This window comes from Eretmochelys imbricata, chromosome 17 (genome assembly GCF_965152235.1).
Source record: "Eretmochelys imbricata isolate rEreImb1 chromosome 17, rEreImb1.hap1, whole genome shotgun sequence".
NCBI lineage: Eukaryota > Metazoa > Chordata > Testudines > Cheloniidae > Eretmochelys > Eretmochelys imbricata.
In genome coordinates, this window is record NC_135588.1 from 5,785,919 (window position 1) to 5,806,788 (window position 20,870).

General features: G+C 38.3%; 1 protein-coding gene across 1 annotated transcript in view; it reads left to right on the top strand.

Moving 5' to 3' along the window:
• Positions 1–20,870, top strand: part of BRIP1 (BRCA1 interacting DNA helicase 1) — a 127,533-nt gene that overhangs the window by 30,115 nt on the left and 76,548 nt on the right. Inside the window, exons 7-9 of the mRNA XM_077836781.1 lie at positions 12,150–12,440; positions 15,341–15,562; positions 16,525–16,724. Coding sequence (XP_077692907.1) covers positions 12,150–12,440; positions 15,341–15,562; positions 16,525–16,724 — 713 coding nt within the window. The remainder of the gene's footprint in view (positions 1–12,149; positions 12,441–15,340; positions 15,563–16,524; positions 16,725–20,870) is intronic.

Sequence of the window (20,870 nt, forward strand, 5' to 3'; positions counted from 1 at the left end):
ATTGCTTAATACTCACTGCTGTGGTGGTGCTGGCCAACTGAAACATACTGTGAGGAGAAAAAGGCAGCTGTCAACTCTAAATGCAAGCCAGAAATGCTTTTGCTTTGGATAGCAAGACTTGATACACTCTTAATAATAACTACTGTTAAAAGTATATAAAAACATATGTATTAAGCAGCTTGTGACAATCTTTCTTTTCCTAAAAGAAAACAAAATTAATGATAACTTGTAGTTTTTTGCATTATGTGATGACACAAAGGACAAGAGGAGAGCAAAACACAGGAGGGAAAACTATCAGTACAGAATCTGAACTGCCCTCCTCTCAGTCTACAGCTATCCAGACTAAAATGAGCCTGTACATTTTTGTTAGAGCTGTTGATTAATCGCAGTTAACTCCAACGATTAACTAAACAATATTAACTGTTGTTTAAAAAATTAATCTCAGCTAATCGCACTGTTAAATAATAGAATACCAATTGAAATTTATTAAAATTTTTTGGATTTTTTTCTACATTTTCAAATATATTGATTTCTGTTACAACACAGAATACACAGTGTACAGTGCTCACTTTATATTACTATTTTTGACTACAAATATTTCCACTCAAAAAATGATAAACAAAAGAATTAGTATTTTTCAGTTCACTGCGTAGAAGTACTGTAGTGCAATCTCTTTATCGTGAAAGTGTAACTTACAAATGTAGATTTTTTTTGTTACATAACTGCACTCAAAAACAAAACATGTAAAACTTCAGAGCCTACAAGTCCACTCAGTCCTACTTTTTGTTCAGCCAATTGCTAAGACAAAGAAGTTTGTTTACATTTACAGGAGATACTGCTGACTGCTTCTTATTTACAGTGTCACCTGAAAGTGAGAACAGGTGTTCGCATGGCACTTTTGTAGCTGAAGTTGCAAGGTATTTACGTGCCAGATATGCTAAACATTCATATGTCCCTTCATGATTCGGCCACCATTCCAGAGGACATGCTTCCATGCTGATGACGAGTCCTGAAATCTTTAGCGCATTAGGCACGTAAATATCTTGCGATGCCTGCTATAACAGTGCCATGCGAATGCCTGTTCTCACTTTCAGATGACATTGTAAACAAGAAGTAGGCAGCATTATCTCCTGAAAATTGTAACTGAACTTGTTTGTCTGAGTGATTGGCTGAAGTAGGACTGAGTGGACTTGTAGGTTCTAAAGTTTTACATTGTTTTATTTTGAATGCAGTTATTTTTTGTACATAATTCTACATTTGTAAGTTAAACGTTCATTATAAAAAGATTACAGTACTTGCATTAGGTGAATTGAAATATATTATTTTTTGTTTTTTACAGTGCAAATATTTGTAATAAAAATAAATATAAAGTGAGCACTGTAAACTTTGTATTCTGTGTTGTAATTGAAATTAATATATTTGAAAATGCAGAAAACATCCAAAAATATTTAAATAAATGGTATTCTATTATTGTTTAACAGTGCGATTAATCGTGATTAATTTTTTTAATTGCGATTAATTTTTTTTTAATGGCTTGACAGCCCTAATTTTTATAAGTCTTGTTGGACATTAACACAAGGTAAACACATCCTCTTGTGATACTAGTAGTGTTTTGATTAAATGAACTCTGTCCACATATCTATTCAAGGGACACCATCATAGGACCTAATCACATCAACCACACCATAAGAAGCTCGTTCACCTGCACATCTACCAATGTGATATATGCCAGCGTGTGCCAGCAATGTCCCTCTGCCACGTACATTGGCCAAACCGGACAATCTCTATGCAAAAGAATAAATGGACACAAATCAGACATCAAGAATTATAACTTTCAAAAACCAGTTGGAGAACACTTCAATCTCTCTGGTCACTCAATTTCAGACCTAAAAGTTGCAATTCTCCAACTAAAAAAACTTCAAAAACAGACTCCATCGAGAAATGGCAGAATTGGAATTAATTTGCAAACTAGACACCATTAAATTAGGCTTGAATAAAGACTGGGAACGGATGGGTAAAGTAAAAACTATTTCCCCATGTTAATTTTTTCCCCTACTGTTACTCACACCTTCTTGTCAACTCTCTGAAATGGGCCATCCTGATTATCACTACAAAAGGTTTTTTTTTCCTCCTGCTGATAATAGCCCACCTTAATTAGTTGGTCTCGTTACAGTTGGTATGGCAACACCCATTTTTTCATGTTCTCTGTGTGTGTGTGTGTGTGTGTGTGTGTGTGTATGTGTGTGTATATATCTATATCTTCCTACTGTATTTTCCACTGCATGCATCCGATGAAGTGGGTTTTAGCCCACGAAAGCTTAAAGCTTATGCCCAAATAAATTTGTTAGTCTCTAAGGTGCCACAAGTACTCCTCTTTTTTTTTTTAGGTTACAATAGTTAAGTCACATTTGAGGAAAATATATTACACTTTATATTCTTGTTTCTCTCATTTATATTTCAAATTCTTTATATATATAGTATTAAAGAAGTATAGTGTATATACACATAGTACAGTATACACAAAGTATAGTATCTACATATATATACATCTTTTTTAAGACTGACGTTTTATTTGTCAATAACTCTGATGTGTTGATCTTTATTTTCGTTTATTTCAGGAAAATAGATACAAACAGTATACTGTGGTGCTACCCTCATAGTCATGATTAATTAAACCATTCAGTTTTATACCATTTACTGTGTTTAGCTTTTGAGCTCCATTTATTGCCTATGAGAGAACTAGTGAGAAGCACCTTCCAGTGCTATATGAAGGGAATGTCTGTAGACATAATGAAGGCCGGGCCCTTCCTGTCCAAAGCAATTGACTGTCTTTAGCCTCTGAGCCTGGGAACCCGTGTTTGTTCTTGAATTGAGGATTCTTGCAAAACAGTGCAGTTCTAGTATAAATCTAGATGAGAAATTATACCCTTGTTGTACTCTCTTGGTTAATTATGCAGAAGCATTGACTTTGAGAAACTGGGGCAGCTGTGTTAAGGAATCCCCATTTACACTAGGTAAAAAAGTAAACAGTAAATGGAGAGTAGTGTAACAAACACTTGCGGTATCAAAAAACAACTGTGAAAAGAATCTGTCTTAATGTGCTAGCCCACTGCAGTTTAACATATTGCTTACAACCTTCACAATAGAGTTTGAGTGACTTCAGTTACACATTCCAGGAGACTGGCAGTCTGTTACAATCAGAGTCCAGACTCTAAAGCAGGCTAATTTACAGCAATGGGATGAAGAAAGTTGTGGATTTGTATTACACACTCTCACCTGACACCGTATCTGATCCCTCACCCGCTGATTGACATCTTGAATGAGCTCTTTGAAGCAAGTTCCAGCTTAATTAAAACGTTTGCTTGGTTAGCAGTGATCTGTGAAAGCCTGTGATAAATATTGAATCGGGTTCACCTGCTGGTTACTGTGAGTGGATAAACAGCTGCTTTGTGCAGTTTAATCAAGAGACTGTAGCAGCAGAATACTACTCCTTTTAAAAGAGTTTTAAAAAAGAATAGCTGAAAAGCTCTAGTAATCTCACTTCTGATATCTTACTAGGGTGTGATTGTGTGAGATTTCACACAAAAGGTATTCACCACTGTATCGTTCAGATGGCTTTGTACCCAATGAAATATAGAAGAAGATATCAAGAAGTCCCCTTATCTCTGTGCTTCAAAGATCATAGCCTCAGTGTTTGTTTAACCTTATTTTACACTTAACTCTCTCAGTGTATTTGACTCTTCTTTTATTATTCATAGAATCTCAGAAATGCAGGGCTGAAAGGGACTTTAAGAGGTCAACAAGTCCAGCCTCCTGCACTGAGGCAGGACCAAATAAACCTAGACTATCCCTGGCAGGTGTTTAGCCACCATGTTCTTAAAAACCTCCATTGATGGGGATTCCACAACCTCCCTTGGAAGCCTCTTTCAGAAATTAACTACCCTTAATAGTAAGAGAGCGCTTCCTAATATCTAACCTAAATCTTCCTTGCTGCAGATTAACCCATTATTTCCTGTCCTGTCTTCAGTGAGCATGGAGAACAGTTGATCCCCGTCCTCTTTATAACAACCCTTAACATATTTTAAGACTATCATCAGTCTTTTTTTCTCAAGACTAAATGTTCCCAGTGTTTTTAACTTTTCCTCCTAGGTCAGGTTTTGATATTTGTTGCTCTCCTCTGGTCTCTCTCCAGTTTGTCCACATTTTTCCTAATGTGTGGCACCCAGAATTGAACACAATACTCCAAGTTGAGGTTTCACCAGTGCTGAGTAGAGTGGGACAGTTACCTCTCAGGTCTTGCATACGACCCTCCTGTTAATACACTGCAGAATATTATCCTTGCCTTTTTTTTTTTTTTTTTTTGCATCTCTTGACTCATATTTGGTTTGTGGTCCACTATAACCCCCAGATCCTTTATAGAAGTACTACCACCTAGCCAGTTATTCCCCATTTTGTAGTTGTGTATTTGATTTCTGCTTAAGTGTAGTACTTTGCACTTATCTTTATTGAATTTCATCTTGTTGAATTCAGACCAATTCTCCAGTTTGTCACAGTCATTTTGAATTCTAATCCAGTCCTCTAAAGTGTTTGCAACCCCTTTCAGCTTGGTGTCATCTTCAAATTTTATAAACACACTCTCCACTCTATTATCTAAGTCATTAATGAAAAAATTGACTAGTACTGGATCCAGCACTGACCCGTACAGGACCCCTTCATTTCTTTGGATAAAGGAAAAGCAAGCCCCAGAAATAATTTTTTTTGTTGTAGGAAAATGGGGCACATAAAAAGGCATTGCTCCACAAAAAAATCTTAAACTCTCAGAAGTGGGACTGTAACTCTGGGAAAGCCAGGCTTCGCAGTGCTAGGGAAACTTGGACTAGCCCAGGAAACTGCTTTCTGGACACCAAGAGAGATGGGAGGTCAGTCGGGTTTCAAATTTCACTTTTCCTGAGGGAGAGACCTGTCTCAGCCTGTGCAAAGAGAACTTGGGGAATGTACTGTTTTTTTTTTTTACAGGAAACAAACCAGACACAAGGGAGAAAAGCCCAATGAGATGCTCTGAATAACAGAGGGATTCCTTGAGTGTGGGTGACAGAGAAAGGGTAGAACTTGTTTCATGGGTTCTGGAAGCTCAGGACATACTGATAACCAAACCCCTGATGTGAGCACCAAACACCTTGACAAACTACGCAACCAGATGAAACCACTCAGGCAGAAACTGGATGATAGGATACATGCAGCCCAGAGTGACTGGCTGAGCAGCAAGAATGAAGCAAGCAAGTAGAGATCATCCTTGGAAAGATGAGGAGGCTTCTATAAGCCAAAGGCATCCGTGTTTTGGATTTAAAAATCCTGCTTCAGGCATAAGGCCACCAGGAGCTGGTCCACATCACTGCTAGTGGGCATAATTGGGCCAGGATACTTTGTGGCACAAATACAAAGGAAAAGGCAACGTGGAAGCTGCATTTGGAGAAGGTGGCCCCAGATAATAAGGAGACATCTAAGAACCACATTATACGCAAGAACATTCACAAGATCATGATCACCGATGTGGAAGAGCACCTGTATCACAAAGAACAACAGTGGCTAGAGTTGGGGATAACTGCAGGAAGCTTGGGGAAGATTCCACCCATCCATATGACCAGAGAGCTTAGCTACAAACTCATGTTGGAGAACTTAAAAGACAGCTGGCCCAGAAGGAGGAGGAAGTGCAAGCAGCCGTGACTAAGATGGAAGAGGAAGAAAGCTAGAAGAACATGGCCCAGAAAAAATATCTGTAAACTGGAATCTCAGATTAGTGAACATCAAGGACACCTTGAGCGAGTACATAGGAACAAAGCAAAAACTCAGAAGCAGGAGCTGAGGAAAAAGCTGAAGGTACTGGGAATGGAGCTAGAAGACACAGTAGACTCCACTGCTGCATAGTGGGAACTCACATTAAAGTGGGAACAGAAAATGGCTTTCGTGAAGAAGACCCTGAATGATGAGGCAAAGACCCATGAGGCACAACCCAGGCGATGAGAGAGAAGCAATTACGAGCTATGAAGGAGCTGACAGAACAGCTGGAACACACCAAGTGAGTGACAGCAAACTCTGAGAAGGCAAAGCAGGCTCTGGAGAGTTAGCAGGCAGAGAGCTGTTCAGTGAGGTGAAGGTACTTCAGCAGGTCAAAGAGGACTCTGAGTTCAAGTCCAAGAAAGTAGAAGTCCAGCACCAAGATCTGCAAGTAAAATAAGTTGACTGTAAGAGAGTGTGGATGGAGCTGGCTAGGAAAGTTACCAGACATCAGTGCAAGGTCACAGGCCTTCTGAGCTGATCAGAAAGCACGTCACTCAAGTCAGTGACAGGCTGAGTCACAGCCTCAGGATTCTCAGGAGTGGTTGCAGGAGGAGAAGTGCCAGAAGCTGAGCCTCAGCACTAAGCTAAGGCAGATGGAGGAAGAGAACAGCTCCCAAGAGCAGCAAAAAGAGAGCAGGAGACCATGAGATCAACCTCCTGAGTACGAGTCACTCAGTTCTAGCAATGGAGGAGCAAACCTGTGGAGAAGAGAAGGTAGTGAAAGGACACGGTGTGTCTGGGAGGGTGGAGGGGGATATTACTCACCTAATAACATGGGTGGAAGAAGAATGCAAATGGGTACAATTAAATGAAATCCTAAAAGCCTCAGGCAAGACTGTGCAGACCTTTATAATTGAAACCCTGAGAGGAAGCTGGATATTGTTTTGGACTTTCTCAGTGTATGTGTATATGTATCTGACATTTGCATTATTTATCATCTAAGTATGGATGTGGAAAGGTGGTTTATTTTGAGTCCCTCTACCTAGGAACAAAGGAATTGTCAAACTAGATCAGACTCATAGTCATCCTGTCCAGTATCATGTGTCTAACACTGGTTAGCACCAGATGCTTCTAAGAAAGGTGCAAGAAACCTGCAAGAGGTAGATGTTGGATAATTCCCTCCCATCCCCTGAAAGTGTCATCCTACCTCCTAATAGTTCGAAATTGATTTAAGTCCTGAAGCCTGAGGATTTTATATCTCCTGCAAAACATTTTTTAAGCATTAACTACTATAATTTTGGAAATTTTTGTTATCCATATAAATGTCCAGTCCCTGAGAATCTTGCTAAATTCTACAGTGAAAACGATAAAATTTAACCCTAGATGGTGTAAAACAGTTGTTAGCTCAACTATTTTTTTTAGCTAAGTGTGGATGGAGCCAAACTGTGTTATAACCAGTTATTTTAAAACTTCCTTCCTTAAACAAGTATTTTCTACCAGGATTAAATCACTTGGTATTTTTAAACCAGTTATCACAGTTTGGCTCTCTGGACCAACAGTAACACAGATGGAGTACAATCATATTTAACATCTCTGGGTAAACTTGGGTGTTTTCATAGTGTGGAACAGGGCCTTATGGATAAATTAGATATTGCCCTTAATCTTTCCTTAAAAAAATGTAATATTCCTCTAATTCTAAATAGTCTAATGAGAGTTATAAAATTATAATGTAGATAAAGTTGTTCTAACTATTTAACTTGTTTTTACCAGTTACTATCTTTGTGTGTATCTAGGAATTCTTTCAATAAAAAAGATTTAAAACCCAAAAAAGGTACTATATAATTTGGGAAATGCAGGAGAAAGATATTTATTGAGCACGTGTGGTGTACCAGACTGTTCAGATGCAAGAGATGTGCTCTCTGTCCCAGGGAGTTTACAAGCAAAATAAAATAATAGACCATACAATTTATAACAAACTCAAGAGCATTGTTGTAGCAGCAATATAAATATAACAAAAACTCAACCACAGAAGTCCCATTTGAACCCTTTCTTCAACTTCCTGCCAAAACAGAGAAAAACATGGGCCTTGTGGTTAACAAACTTGGGTCCTGAAGGTTAACAAATTTGGGCATTAGTAAAATAAGTTTTAGTATTCAAGTTAACTTTCTTTCCTCACTATTTCTCAGTTGCCCTGAAAGGAATATGACAGATACTTTTGTTGTAGCTTAGCAAGCTCCTCTCCTTCCTGAAATGCAGATTTATAATTTTTACTACAGTACTCCCCAACTATACCGTAATTACCTTTTACAGTGAAAAGTAACTAGGGCTCTTTTTCCTCTTTCTACAGTAATGGGAGACTACAATGTAATAAATTATGCTAAGTCACAACTACAGTGATATAAATAGCTTATGGTACAGAAATGCAGAACCCAAAGTGTCACTTATGAAAATGTTAAAAATCGCAGCTATTTCCAACTTTTTTTTTTTTTTTTAAGAAAATCTCTGCAGAAATTTCCGTGACTGAGTATTGCGAGATGTAGGGTAGCATGAAGGAGAAGTTGCTGCTTTAACCATCCTGTTGCCTTAATTATTCCTTCTTTGTGTTGTTTGATTTCCAGAGATATTTGTCAGTTTGGGACTGATTTTACTATGTTTTAATCATAAAATGGCATTTCTTTACATTATGGTCTACCAGAAATCTAGTCTGCTGAAGTCCCAAACCAGAACTTTTTTAAGGAAGGTAAATCCTATGATGACATTTAGATTCTCTTTCTTTTTAAAGGCTTGTTTGGGTCCTCTGCAACAGAAGTATAAATATTTATTGCTGAGGATCCCAAAATAATTTATTTTTAAATATAAAATGTGTGTGTGCGCTTGCATGCACACAGGCAATGCATCCTCCAGGAATTTTGCCCAAACCTTACCTTCCTCAACGAAAGCTAGGTTTGAGGGCCTGAACAAGTTGAACAGTAGTATCCTTTTTCAATTGTTAAGCTTAGAGGGGCGGAATTTTTTTGACTAAAAAATGTTTTTAGAAAATAAAAGTAAAAATAACCCACATTAAACCATGGAATTATGTGGCTATATGCACCTGGGTCATAAATTAATTGTACTCAAGCAAAGTTGGGGAATAGCTTGCCTAAAACAGACAATCCTCTTTACTGATTGATCTGTATGCTGTTTACTTTAACCCACTTGTCATAGAAACCCGAAGCTCAATTGTTTTATGAAGTGCTTCCTCATGTGTCAATGCCTAACCTAAAGGCACTTTCAATTAACTTTCAGTTTTAATATATTTGAAAGATCTTTCCCAAAAAATTTCTAATGGAGAAAGAGCATTTGAGAGTGTGAAACTCCAGTTTAATGCAAATAAAGGGCTCACCTTCTCAAATAAGAGCCTTCTTAATGTAACCTTTTTTGTTGTTGGTTAGTTGTTATACAGGCACCTTTTTAAAGTGGGGTTTTTTTTTCTTTGCTGATGGCGTCTGTGGCTTTCAGAAATGTTATGACTGCTGCAAAGCAGTTATATACTTTTACTGGTTACTATAAAATCAGCCTGAGTTTACAGCTTTCCTGATTTTTTTGTTTGTTTTGTTTTGTTAGTAAAAGGTAACATTTTAAAGTTGCAGTAGTGAGTGGAGTGCTTCTGAAAGCCAGTATTATGCCAATTTCAATCTTTTTAAGAAAAACTTGGAGGTCACCTGTAAAATATTGTAATTTATATACACCCCCACACATATGCAGGCAATGGTTTTGATTTTAGCTTTTTAATAAAAAGTTTCTTTGAAATTTATTTTTTCCACAAAGATACAGTAGAAAGAATTATCACTGTTGGTGTTGTACATAAAAATTTGAATTGCATTTTCCAATCATCTTGACTGTATAAGTACAGTGTAGGACAGCAAATATTACTGTGCTTTAGGAAATTGTTGTTGTACTGGTCTAGATTTCTCTAAAATTTACATTTAGTAAAGTAAACGTTTAGGCCTCACATTATCCTCCCATAAAGGATTAATGGTATTGCATCATCTCTGAGGGAAAAATATGAATTCAAATGAAAGGGGATAGATACGGGCAAAAAGGCCTGCACAGTCAGCAAAAGTAAACTGATTCTACAGCTTATTTACATTAATTCTCTTAGTATGTTAATAAATATCATTATTTCAAAGATCAAAATAGAATATAGATCAAAATATCATGATATAATTTGCATTCCAATTTTCTGAGAGTATAAACTGTCGGATATTGCCGCATATGTAACATACACCACATGTCAGCTGTTTCCTGCTTCAGTGCTGACAAGAGCCCCATTCATAACTCTCTTCTTTTTATCCTTTCAGTGAATAAGTAATTATTCAATATAGAAGGCAGGATATTTGGAACTGGCTATTTAATGTGGCAGCACACCGTAATGAAATCTGCTGTTACTGGCAACCTGAGAGGGGAATGTAACAATTCCAGCATGGCTGTAACTTTATCTGCTTTGACGGCCTGTTTATTTAGCACATCAGTGATCCTTTTATCCCAGTGAGTGACAGCTCCAGAAGGGTCACATCTACATCCATTCTATCATGTATTGTAATATTTAATGGCGGACAACGCTGAGGGGGACTCAGGGTAATTCGAACTTGCTTTTCCACAGAGTGGAGGCTAAGAGACAGCTTGATCCCCAGTATTGTGGTGTAACACATGCCATGACTTAGCATTTGTTTATGAAGGATAATCAATTAAAAGCAGGGGAAAAAACTTTCAGCTGTCAAGTACAGTTTGTTGCTACCTGCGCCATCAAACTAAAAACCAAGTGCAAACTATTTTACGCTCTTAAGACATGCTGATCAGTTTTTCACTATTGCATGTGCTTGTACAGACAAGATACTCTTCTTAGAGATATCTTAACATTTTCTTTGTATCCTCTACCTACATCCTAATTATTATCTTCCCAATAGTTCATGTTGTGGAAGAGATTGAGGATGAATTTCTCTGTGACAAAGTAATTAGAGTGGGGAAAAAAAAACCAGTTGTCCTGCTATTCCAAATATTTTTCCTGGATTCAGTTCTGCTAGTTAAGAATTATGAAACTGTTAAGGCGAAATGAGAGTATTCACTAGAATTGACTAATGGCATAACACCATGATGAGTGTATTACTAATGGAGTATATGCTTTGAAGCCAATTTAGTGAAATTTGATTTGCAGATGAAACAACGTTAAAACAAAGTTTTCAGTATTAGTTTTAATGTGGTTGCCCAGTCAGGTCTTGATCCTAAGGTGCTGCAGACGCGTGTCCTGATCCAGCAAAGCTCTTAAGCACATGCTTAAATTTATGTATGTGAGAAGTCTCTCTGACTTCAGTTGCACTATTCACATGCTTAAGTGCTTTACTGGATTGAGGCCAGAGTGCTCAGCACCTTATAGGATCAAGCCCTCAATGGAAAAGTAATTTCCTTTAGCTGGCAGTCAGTATATAAGTACTTGTTCAAATTAAGAAACATAATAAACAATCCTTTTCCCCCACATCAATGTTCCTCACTTTTTCTTCATTTGTCTGCTATGAAACAAAGGCTGCCATCTGGTTTGAAGACAGCATGTGTCTCTTGTATAACACGCTTTTACTCAGTCCTTATGCCTGGGAACTCCTAACGCTAGGTGTCCTGCATAACTTGCTACTAAACTGTCCTGGCTTTTTTCATTGTAATAATTTGTCACAGGTAAATTAGAGGTAATTGGCCATGCTTGATGACAGAAAATAAACCTAAAGTAGAAAAACTTTCCTCGTGCATTGTAAAAATTAGTTAAAAATTCTTTTTCTTTTCTGGCACAAAGGAATAAACAAATTAAAGTGTCATGTACACACTAACGTTATTTTACTGGCATAGCACTTGAGTTTAACCACAGTCTGGTTTGTGTAAATCCTGGAGAGATAGTGAACCGTACCAGTAAACCTTTCTATATGTAAAATTAATAGATGGTATAACCAAGGATATGTATCAGCTTTGGTACTAAATTTCATATGTTTATTTCAATGGTACCCTTTTAATTTCCATCAAAGCAATGGCATATTAACCTGGACATATTATACTGACTGGCAAAGAATATATAAAGAAAAGAGCAAATGGAGAATTTGGTAATCACTTAGGTTTTTTATTCGAGAGATACTCTCTTTTCTATGATAACTTTTTTAGAAATTATTTTGAGATTTTGTAATGTTTTGGGTATACTTTTAACTTGAGTCCACTATTCAAAGTTTGATAGATTAATTAATGGGAAGTTTTGAACTACCCTAGAGGAAAACTCTCAGTGGTCAATATGGAGATTTGGTATATGCAGTTTGCAGTGGTAATGTCCTCATAAACTTTCCTTGTTTTGGTTACAGTCTCCTGGCCTCTGCACACAGTGTTCCTGTTCTTCTGCAAAAGAAAATGGTAAAAATGTTAGTTATGCAAAGAGGAAGGAAAATGGAGGAAAGCCACACATCCCAAAAATATTTTTTGGAACTCGAACACACAAGCAAATAGCTCAGATTACTAGAGAGCTGCAGAGGACAGTATACTCCAGTGTCCGTATGACAATTCTTTCTAGCCGGGATCATACCTGTGTTCATCCAGTGGTATCGAGAAGTAGTAACAGGAATGAAAAATGTGCAGACTTGTTGGAAGGAAAAAATGTGAGTAGTTTTGTTTCAGAAAATGAGCATTCATTAAAAAATATTAATGAAAGATTTAGCTGCCTGAGCAGCTGGATTGAGTAACATTCTAACTTCTTAATGGCACGCTGGTTGGAAGCCCTTTTGTAACTTCTAATTCATTTTGTATTAGACCATTAATCTTCAGTAAATCTTGGTTCACAACATCAAAACTTAAAAGGCATAATAGATTATGACAATATATGATTATAGCGTTTGTTTGGGAGCTTAATTATAATTGCAATAACTTTTGCTTTCTCAAAACTTATTTCTTTTTTAAAATGTGAAATATGCTGATGATGATTAAATAATCCATTCAGGCCTGATTTCTCTCTGCTTAGTGTTTTATTTTATTTTATTGAGTGTATCTGGGCATTGAAGATGATTAGAATGCATGGGGGTAAAATTATTGTAGTAATTCTCTAGTTGGAACAAACTGTTTACTGATTCAAAATTAAGAGGATAGGGACTTAATTACCTGTGTTAAGTAAGTAGTAATTTAGAGCCTTTCTCGTGTGAATAACCCACCACAAATCTGGAACAAATAATCTGCTAATGATAGTAGCAGAGATACATTGTGCTTGCTCACACTATGATATAAGTGTTCTTGATAACATAATTTGTTCATCATCATCTTGGGTAACCAAATTTAGGATTTGTGCTCGCCATTTCAGAGTTGTTTTAAGACTGTTTTGTTTCCTTTCCACTTTTGCAGCCTGCACTTAAAATAAATAAATAAAACTAAACTGCAAAAGCACAGCAGAATTTATTTATTTACAGGTAATCTGCAAAGGCTAACAAAATTACCCATCTTTTGCTTCTTCATAGTGTATAAGCCTGAAATGAATGTTCCAAAAAGCAGTGTGTATCTGCTTGTTTTCACATTTAAAATTCCTTGTTTATGCTGGAGGACAACAAATAGTTGGCTTGGCTGCACGTCGGATTGAACAAGACTAAATTTTAAGAAATTGAGGGGGATGGGATTTTTATATCACTGTTTAACACCGTTTTGTTTTATAACACTTATTTTAATTCAAGCTGCTGACAAATACTTAAGAGAAAAGCTATTTGTGCAGGTTTCGATCCTTCCCTTAGTTCCTGTTCCTTCAGTTGTGAGCTGAAAAACTCTTATTCCAGTTTTCTAGTCCTTCAAGAAGTCCTGCAACAAAATGTTGATACTGATAGTTGTAAGGCAAATAGAACATTTTTTTCCAGCTGCCTCTATTCCCTGTAAGGAAGCTAAAAAGGGCACATACACTTTTTTCTTTTCTTTGTTGGTCACTTTTAAAATATATCAGCACCACACGTACATTGATCATAAACGTAGGAAGATTAGTTGGGAGTCATTGTATGCCAAAAATATTGTGTGTCTAAAAACTTAAAGGTTTTAATAATTGTGAGTATATTCATCCAGTAAAAGGTTTTTGCTGGTTTCCACTGTACATCTCAGACTTTAGAAAACCATTGAGGCTGATAAGAACTGCTTTTGTTGTCTCCACTGGCAAATTGTATGGTCGTACTGTACCTAGTTTCTGTTTTGCCCTCTTGTTGGGGCTTCAAGTTTATTTTGTATTCATCAAGTATAAGTGAGCATTTGCTTTTTATGCTCCCAAGCGCTAAGGGTAAGTTGTAGTGGTAATGAGAGCCAATTACACTGTCACTTTAGGTGTCTATGTTAACCAAGACTATATTACAGAAGTGAGCTGATAAACAGATACCTGACAATTTGTGAGCGAAAAGGCACCAAGTGTGATAACATTTCAACTGACAATCTGCCCCTTAGGGTTGTGTTACACTGTTAAAAACGGTATGGGCTTTCCTGTTCATGTTATCAATCTTCATATGACTAGGCAGCCTTAATTGCCTCTAGTCTAAAGTATATATTTCCAGGGATTTATTCTCTTCTTGGTGGTTTTGTTTGCTTAAAAGTTCATCAAAGAAAAGATAGGATTCACAGTAACTAATTTTACAGTAAAAAAACCAACCAAACAAAAATACCCCCTGTACTCCGACTGACTAGAACAGAGAAATAATAGTTGTTTAGTTATACCTCAGGGACACTAGTGTTAACCAGTATTAAAATTTCAAAATTCTCCACTCCTCCCTGTAATTCCAGTGTATCAGCTCCAACCCATAAATTTAAGATTTGCCTGTCCAATCTCTCCCCTACCCTTCCAGGAAAAACAATACAAATAAACCCAAACCAACCTTGGAACGATGTGCTTTAACACACCTGAGCACCAGTGGAAGGACTGCTGTCAAAGTCATGAGCAGAACAACTATTGTTTGCTTTTATTGCTGAACACAACACTCTCCTGAGCTGTTAGCACAGAGAAGACATACAAATGAACAAGCTCAGGTGGATTCTAATGAGATTTAAATTCACTAGACATTTCTGGTTGGTAATTTGATGATGTAAGAAAGTTGATATACTGCTGGGTGGATGTGAATGTGCCTTATTATTTTATTTTCTATCCTTCCCAGTTGAATTAACCATATGTATTTGGATTTATTAATTGCTCATGATTTAGAATCCATCCCACCCTCTTCCACTGCCAGGTTGCTATTTGTAAAATAGATGAAAAATTTCTTTGGGTTCACTGGGGAAAAACTCTGAAATGTACCTTACAGATTTATGTATGATAGGTTATAGATTCTGTCATATTTGCCTGCTTTGTTTCTGCCATCATATTTGTTGTTGTTATAGTCCAAAAGATAACAAGCACTTTTAAAAATACCTCAGTGATCGAGGTGAAGTAAAAGATTGCAAAATAAGGGGGTTTTTTTGTTTTGTTTTTTGTTTTACAAAAAATGTAAGTTCACATACATCATTGTTCCTAGTACAATATTTTGTTTTCAAACTCTCACATATTTCCTTTTAGGGCGGGTCCTGTGTTTACTACCATGGTGTGCATAAAATTAGTGAACATCATGCTCTACAGTTTGCGCGTAAGAAGTGTCAGGCTTGGGACATAGAAGATCTAGTAAGCCTGGGAAAGAAGCTACGTGCATGTGCCTATTTTGCAGCTCGAGAACTCATGGTGGGGGCAGATATTGTATTTTGTCCTTACAACTACCTGCTGGATCCACAAATAAGAGAGAGTGTAAGTATATTTGTAAGTAGGGCTTGATCTAAAGTAGGAACTTATGTCGGTATAATTACGTCGCTCAGGAAAATCCGCACCCCTGTGCGACATAGTTATGCCGACCTAACCCTCGGCATAGACAGTGCTATGCTGACAGAAGGGTTTCTCCCATCGACCTTGCTACCGCCTGTTGGGAAAGTGGATATCTATGCTGATGGGAGAAACTCGCCCGTCGGCCTAAGTAGTGTCTTTACTACGTATTATAGTGGTGCCGCTGCAGCGTTGTAAGAGGAGACAAGCCCTAGATTTTGTTTGTTGCACGGACTGAAGTTAAAGTGAGATGAATAAAGAAAGTGATAAAGGCACATGGTCAACTTAAAACTGCATTCCTGTCTGAATGCTTGCGAGTTTACAAGTAACATCTAAATTAAAGAGATTAAAGAATATTTTTCTTTTCTTTTGCAATTTCCTTATTTTGTACATATGACAGTACCTCTGGTAATAGTCAGTTTCACTGTTTTTTCCATTGTAGCTAATCAGTTGTGTGGATTTTTCACACAACAACAGAAGAGAAACTTCTAGGATGGCATAACTACAAGAAGTGGGCATGGGGGCTTAGGGAAGGTGTAAAAAGTGAAAATACTTTTATTTAATTTAAAAATAAATAAATAAATAAATCACATTTCAATCTGTCTGTACTTTTTGCTATTAATTATATAGTACCATAAAAGTACATTTTACAAACTCTGCTCCCATAGTATTTACAAGTAAGGACCAAATTCTGTCATTTATGCTGGCACCAGGTTTCAGTTTTGTGAAAAACCTAGCTAGTTCCTATACTGCAGAAATTCTGTCAAGCTCTGAAAAAATCACTTTTCATTGCTTGTACAAGTGACACAATTTGGACAGATTTTTTTTTTAAACATGAACCTACTGGCTGTTGTTTACTCATTTTACTGGACAATTGTTGTCTTTTGCAGATGGAGATTAACCTAAAAGACCAAGTAGTCATTTTAGATGAAGCTCATAATATTGAAGATTGTGCACGGGAGTCAGCCAGTTATAGTGTTACAGAAACACAGCTGAGATTTGCTCGAGAAGAACTTGATACCATGGTCATCAACAACATCAGACGGAAGGACCATGATCCCCTGCGGGCTGTGTGCTACAGTCTGATGAAGTAAGGCTATTTAAAAAAACAAAAAACAAAACCTACTGTTTATAGTCTTTTTTTCATATCATGTACTAGAAGATACACTGCATAATTGACAAGAAGACTTACAGATATACCTCAAACACTATAGTCCACAAGCCAGACCTCTTGTTTTTCTGATTTTGGGCACCCAAAAAGGATTTGCGGCATTTATGAAAATTAATTGTCTAATGGATCACAGGAATATTTTCAATATACCTCAAACACTATAGTCCACAAGCCAGACCTCTTGTTTTTCTGATTTTGGGCACCCAAAAAGGATTTGCGGCATTTATGAAAATTAATTGTCTAATGGATCACAGGAATATTTTCAAAAGTCCCATTTCCAGAAGTAACTTAAGCTCCTAAGCACCTAACTCACTTTTTTTCAAAATGGGATTTAGTTTCCTAGGTTATTCAGGTGCTTTTGAAAATTTTACTCCAAGACTTTGGGCAAATCCATCTAAATTTTCTGTGCATTTCCCCATCAGGCCAATCACAGGGATTTTGTGAGAATTAATGTTTGTAAAATGCTTTGTGAGCCTTCTATGGAAGATGTTATATCAGTACAAAGTAGTGTTAAGTCAGCATTAGAGAAACTTATGTTCCCAGAGGAAATCTTCCACGCTGAAGGTAGAGAAAAATTCTATGCAAACAGTTTTTCAAGTGTTGAGAGTAGACATTCTCTGTTGGTTTAGTAAAAGACAATTGGGGTTTGCTTTAACTAAAGGCAGCGCAGGTAGCAACGTCGATAGTTAGGGCTACCCAACACTTTTCATTTGCCTGTAATTTTGCCAAGCACAAACAGTTTGGGCTGATAAAATTGCCCATACAGGATGTCTGCCTAAGGCTGATTTTTTTTTTTTTAAGTTTCGCCTAATATAACAGCCATTTCTGAGAACCAGGTCAGGGAGAAATGTTCTTTTTCCATGGTTTAAAAAAAAAAAATCTCAAACTGTTTTGCTGAGAAGTGCCTCCATGCTTTAGAACAAGAACTTGAAATTTGGCAAGTGGGGTCACCTTGGTGTCAAGCATCCCTGTGAAAATTTGCCCAAATCTGGCCAAGTTATAAGGCTCTGAAAAATTGCAGTGTGCACATGCTCAGTAGAGACATGTTAGTGTTTGGCAGCTAAATTCTCCAAAGATTCTGTCTGCACTGAGCATGCGCGATCCTCTCTCAGCTTCTTTTATGGCGAGACTCTGCTTGTTTTGGCCCCACAGACCAACTAGGCATGTTCTCTCCCTTGGCTGCAGGAGCTACGTAGGACTTTCCCTGCAGTTGTTCTTTCCAGTAGCCACTGTGAAGCCATGCACAGGAACTGATAGCAGGGAGAATCCTGTTTTCTCAGTGCTCTCCCTGATGGTGCCCATGTGTTGTGGAGGGGGAGGAGGCAGCATCCTGACTTGAATGTACAGGGGTGAGGAAGAGGGGCAAGGCATAAGGAATAGGAGCCAGAGGTGGGGGTGGGGTGATGAGCAAGAAATAAGAAGCCGAGGGGGGAGGGGGGCAGGGCGAATGACAGGGGCCATGGCGTGGAGAAGATCAGAATGGGTGAAGAAGAACATGGACAAGAGTTGGGGGCAAGACAAGGAGACAGAGCAGGCGGACAAGGGCACAAGCTGAGTGGGAGGGGGACCAGGGTAGGAGCTGAATAGGGTGGGTATAGAAGCAGAAGAGGGCAGGGAGAGGTTGGGAGAACAGTGGCAGAGGTGTCTATAACCACTAGAACTTGGAACTGAACCCATTATTATTTATAATAATTATTTATTATAATTATTATTGCTGAGTCTTAACATTCCTTTGCTGACTAGCAGATAGCTGTGAAACCCTCTGGTAAAATGTGTCTCTCTGTTTCCATCTCCTTCTTGTACCAGGTCCTCAGAGAAGTAATAGCCTTCTTCTGTTACCAGTTTCTCCATTAGCTTAAGTGGTAGTGGATGGTGTTGTGGATCTAAAGATCCCAACCCTGCTGATGTTGTGGAGGATGCACATTCTTGTTGTGGTCAGGGGTGAAAGTAACGTCAAAGACTTACCGGTCCAGGGGCTGGGCCTCGGGCAGAAGGGGCGGGACTGAGGTCAGTCAGGTCCTGCAGCCAGCAGTGGCCTGCACTGCCTGGGGCTCCAGTGGTGATTTAAATGGTCCGGGGCTCTGGCCACTGCCACAGTAACAATAGTGGCGGTCGGAGCCCCGGACTCTTTTAAATTGCCAGCCCCAGGGCAGCAGCTCCTTTTGCACCCCCCCACCCCACCCCCCAATAGCTGCCAGCGGGAGGGGAGACAGCGATGTTAAAAAAGCCACGGCAGCGCTTTAAAGTCAAGCGTGTACGGGCCGGTGCCTGCAGCCACTTTTTACAGGTCTGCCATACCGGCCCTTACCGGCTTCCTTTCACCCCTGCATGTGGTTCTACACGATACAATTGTGTTTTTTCAATGTTTAAGTTTTTTTTAAAACGTAGGTATTTTTGGTTAAAATTTCCTACATTAAAAGAATGCGAAGGTTTCAGAGTCGAGCACTTGAGTTAGGAAATGCCAGAATTCAGGTTGCCTATCCAATACTGGGTTGTTTTTTTTCCCTACCGGGGCTGTCCATTAGTGCACAGGATGGATGGATGGGACTGAATCATGGTTGTGTAGTGAATGAAGCTCATGCCTGTAGGACCTCTGCCTCATTTGTTGCAGAATTTGGAAGGTTTATGGTGAATGAAGCAGGGAACTGCAGGAAGAGAAAGCATAATTTTGTGTTAAGGCAGTTTAATGCCACCACAGAGCTGATTGGAAACTGGAATTCCCATTCTATGGGAAATTCTGAAATGTTAAGAATAAAACTCATTCTGAAATGGAACAAACAATTGAAATTTCTTGAAATTGAAAAATTCCAAAGTTTTGTTTTGAAAAATATAGAAATAATATTTCTTTTTGACCTTTCTAAGTGTTTCCAAGGCTCCCAGATTTGCCTGGATAATTTGGGCTTTTTGAGGAGCCTGAGAACAAGGCCGCCAGCAGCCCAGACTCCCAGCAGTCTACGTGCCTGAGAGCTGGGCAGTTTATGCAATCTAGAACGTAAGAACGGCCATACTGGGGCAGACCAATAGTCTATCTAGCCCAATATCGTCTCTTCCGACAGTAGCCAATGCCAGATGCTTCAGAGTGAATGAACAGAACAGGGCATTTTATCAAGTGATTTATCCCAGTCGTCCTGTCCCAGCTTCTGGCAATCAGAGGGATAGGGACACCCAGGGTATGGGCTGCATCCCTAACAATCTTGGCTAATAGCCGTTGATGTTTCTTTCTTTCATGAACACCTCAAATTCTTTTTTGAAGCCAGTTATATTTTTGGCCTTCGCAACATCCCCTGGAAGTGAGTTCCACAGGTTTATTGTGCATTGTGTGAAGAAGTACTTCCTTATGTTTGTTTTAAACCTGTTGCCGATTAATGTAATTGGATGACCCCTGCTGAAGATGTAAATAATACTTCCTTTACTCCCTTTTTATAAACCTCCACCACCCGCCACCATTTCATTCTCCTTTGTATTTTGACTGTACAGTGCTGTATATAGTAGCTGCTAACTGGTACCCAACTGTGCATGTCCAAATATTCCAATTAAGTGATTGCCTCCTTCATCAGAAAGCTATCTGAATAGTGGAATAACAATAAGAAATAACAAAAGTGGCTTTGTTTATATTAATTTAGCTTATCTTAATTACATTTGGGACAAGCATTTTGTTATAATATTGGTCTAGGAAGTGTTGCTCATTTCGGAAGTCCTTGTTTATATTAGAGATTAGGTACACCTTCAACTTCACCCTCTTTTCTTCTCCATTTGGTGCCAAGGGTTAACATTTGTGTGCCACTGAGACAGAATAATTTCCCTGTGGCTACTAATTCTCCTTTGTTGGGTCTTTCAAATGTTAAACTTCTTAGCAGCAGAGGAGAGCAACAAGGCTGGAGATTTGACCGCCTCCGGCCTTTTAACCTTATCAGAAAAACTCAGGTTGATTCTCTTGTCAAGTCTGCCAACCGTAGAGAAAGCAGCGGGTGGAAAGCAAGAGACTGGGTGTAAATGACCAATAATTAGTATTATCTTTTTGCACAAACTGGCAGGTCTGGGCCCGTTAAGTGAGTAACCAGCAAA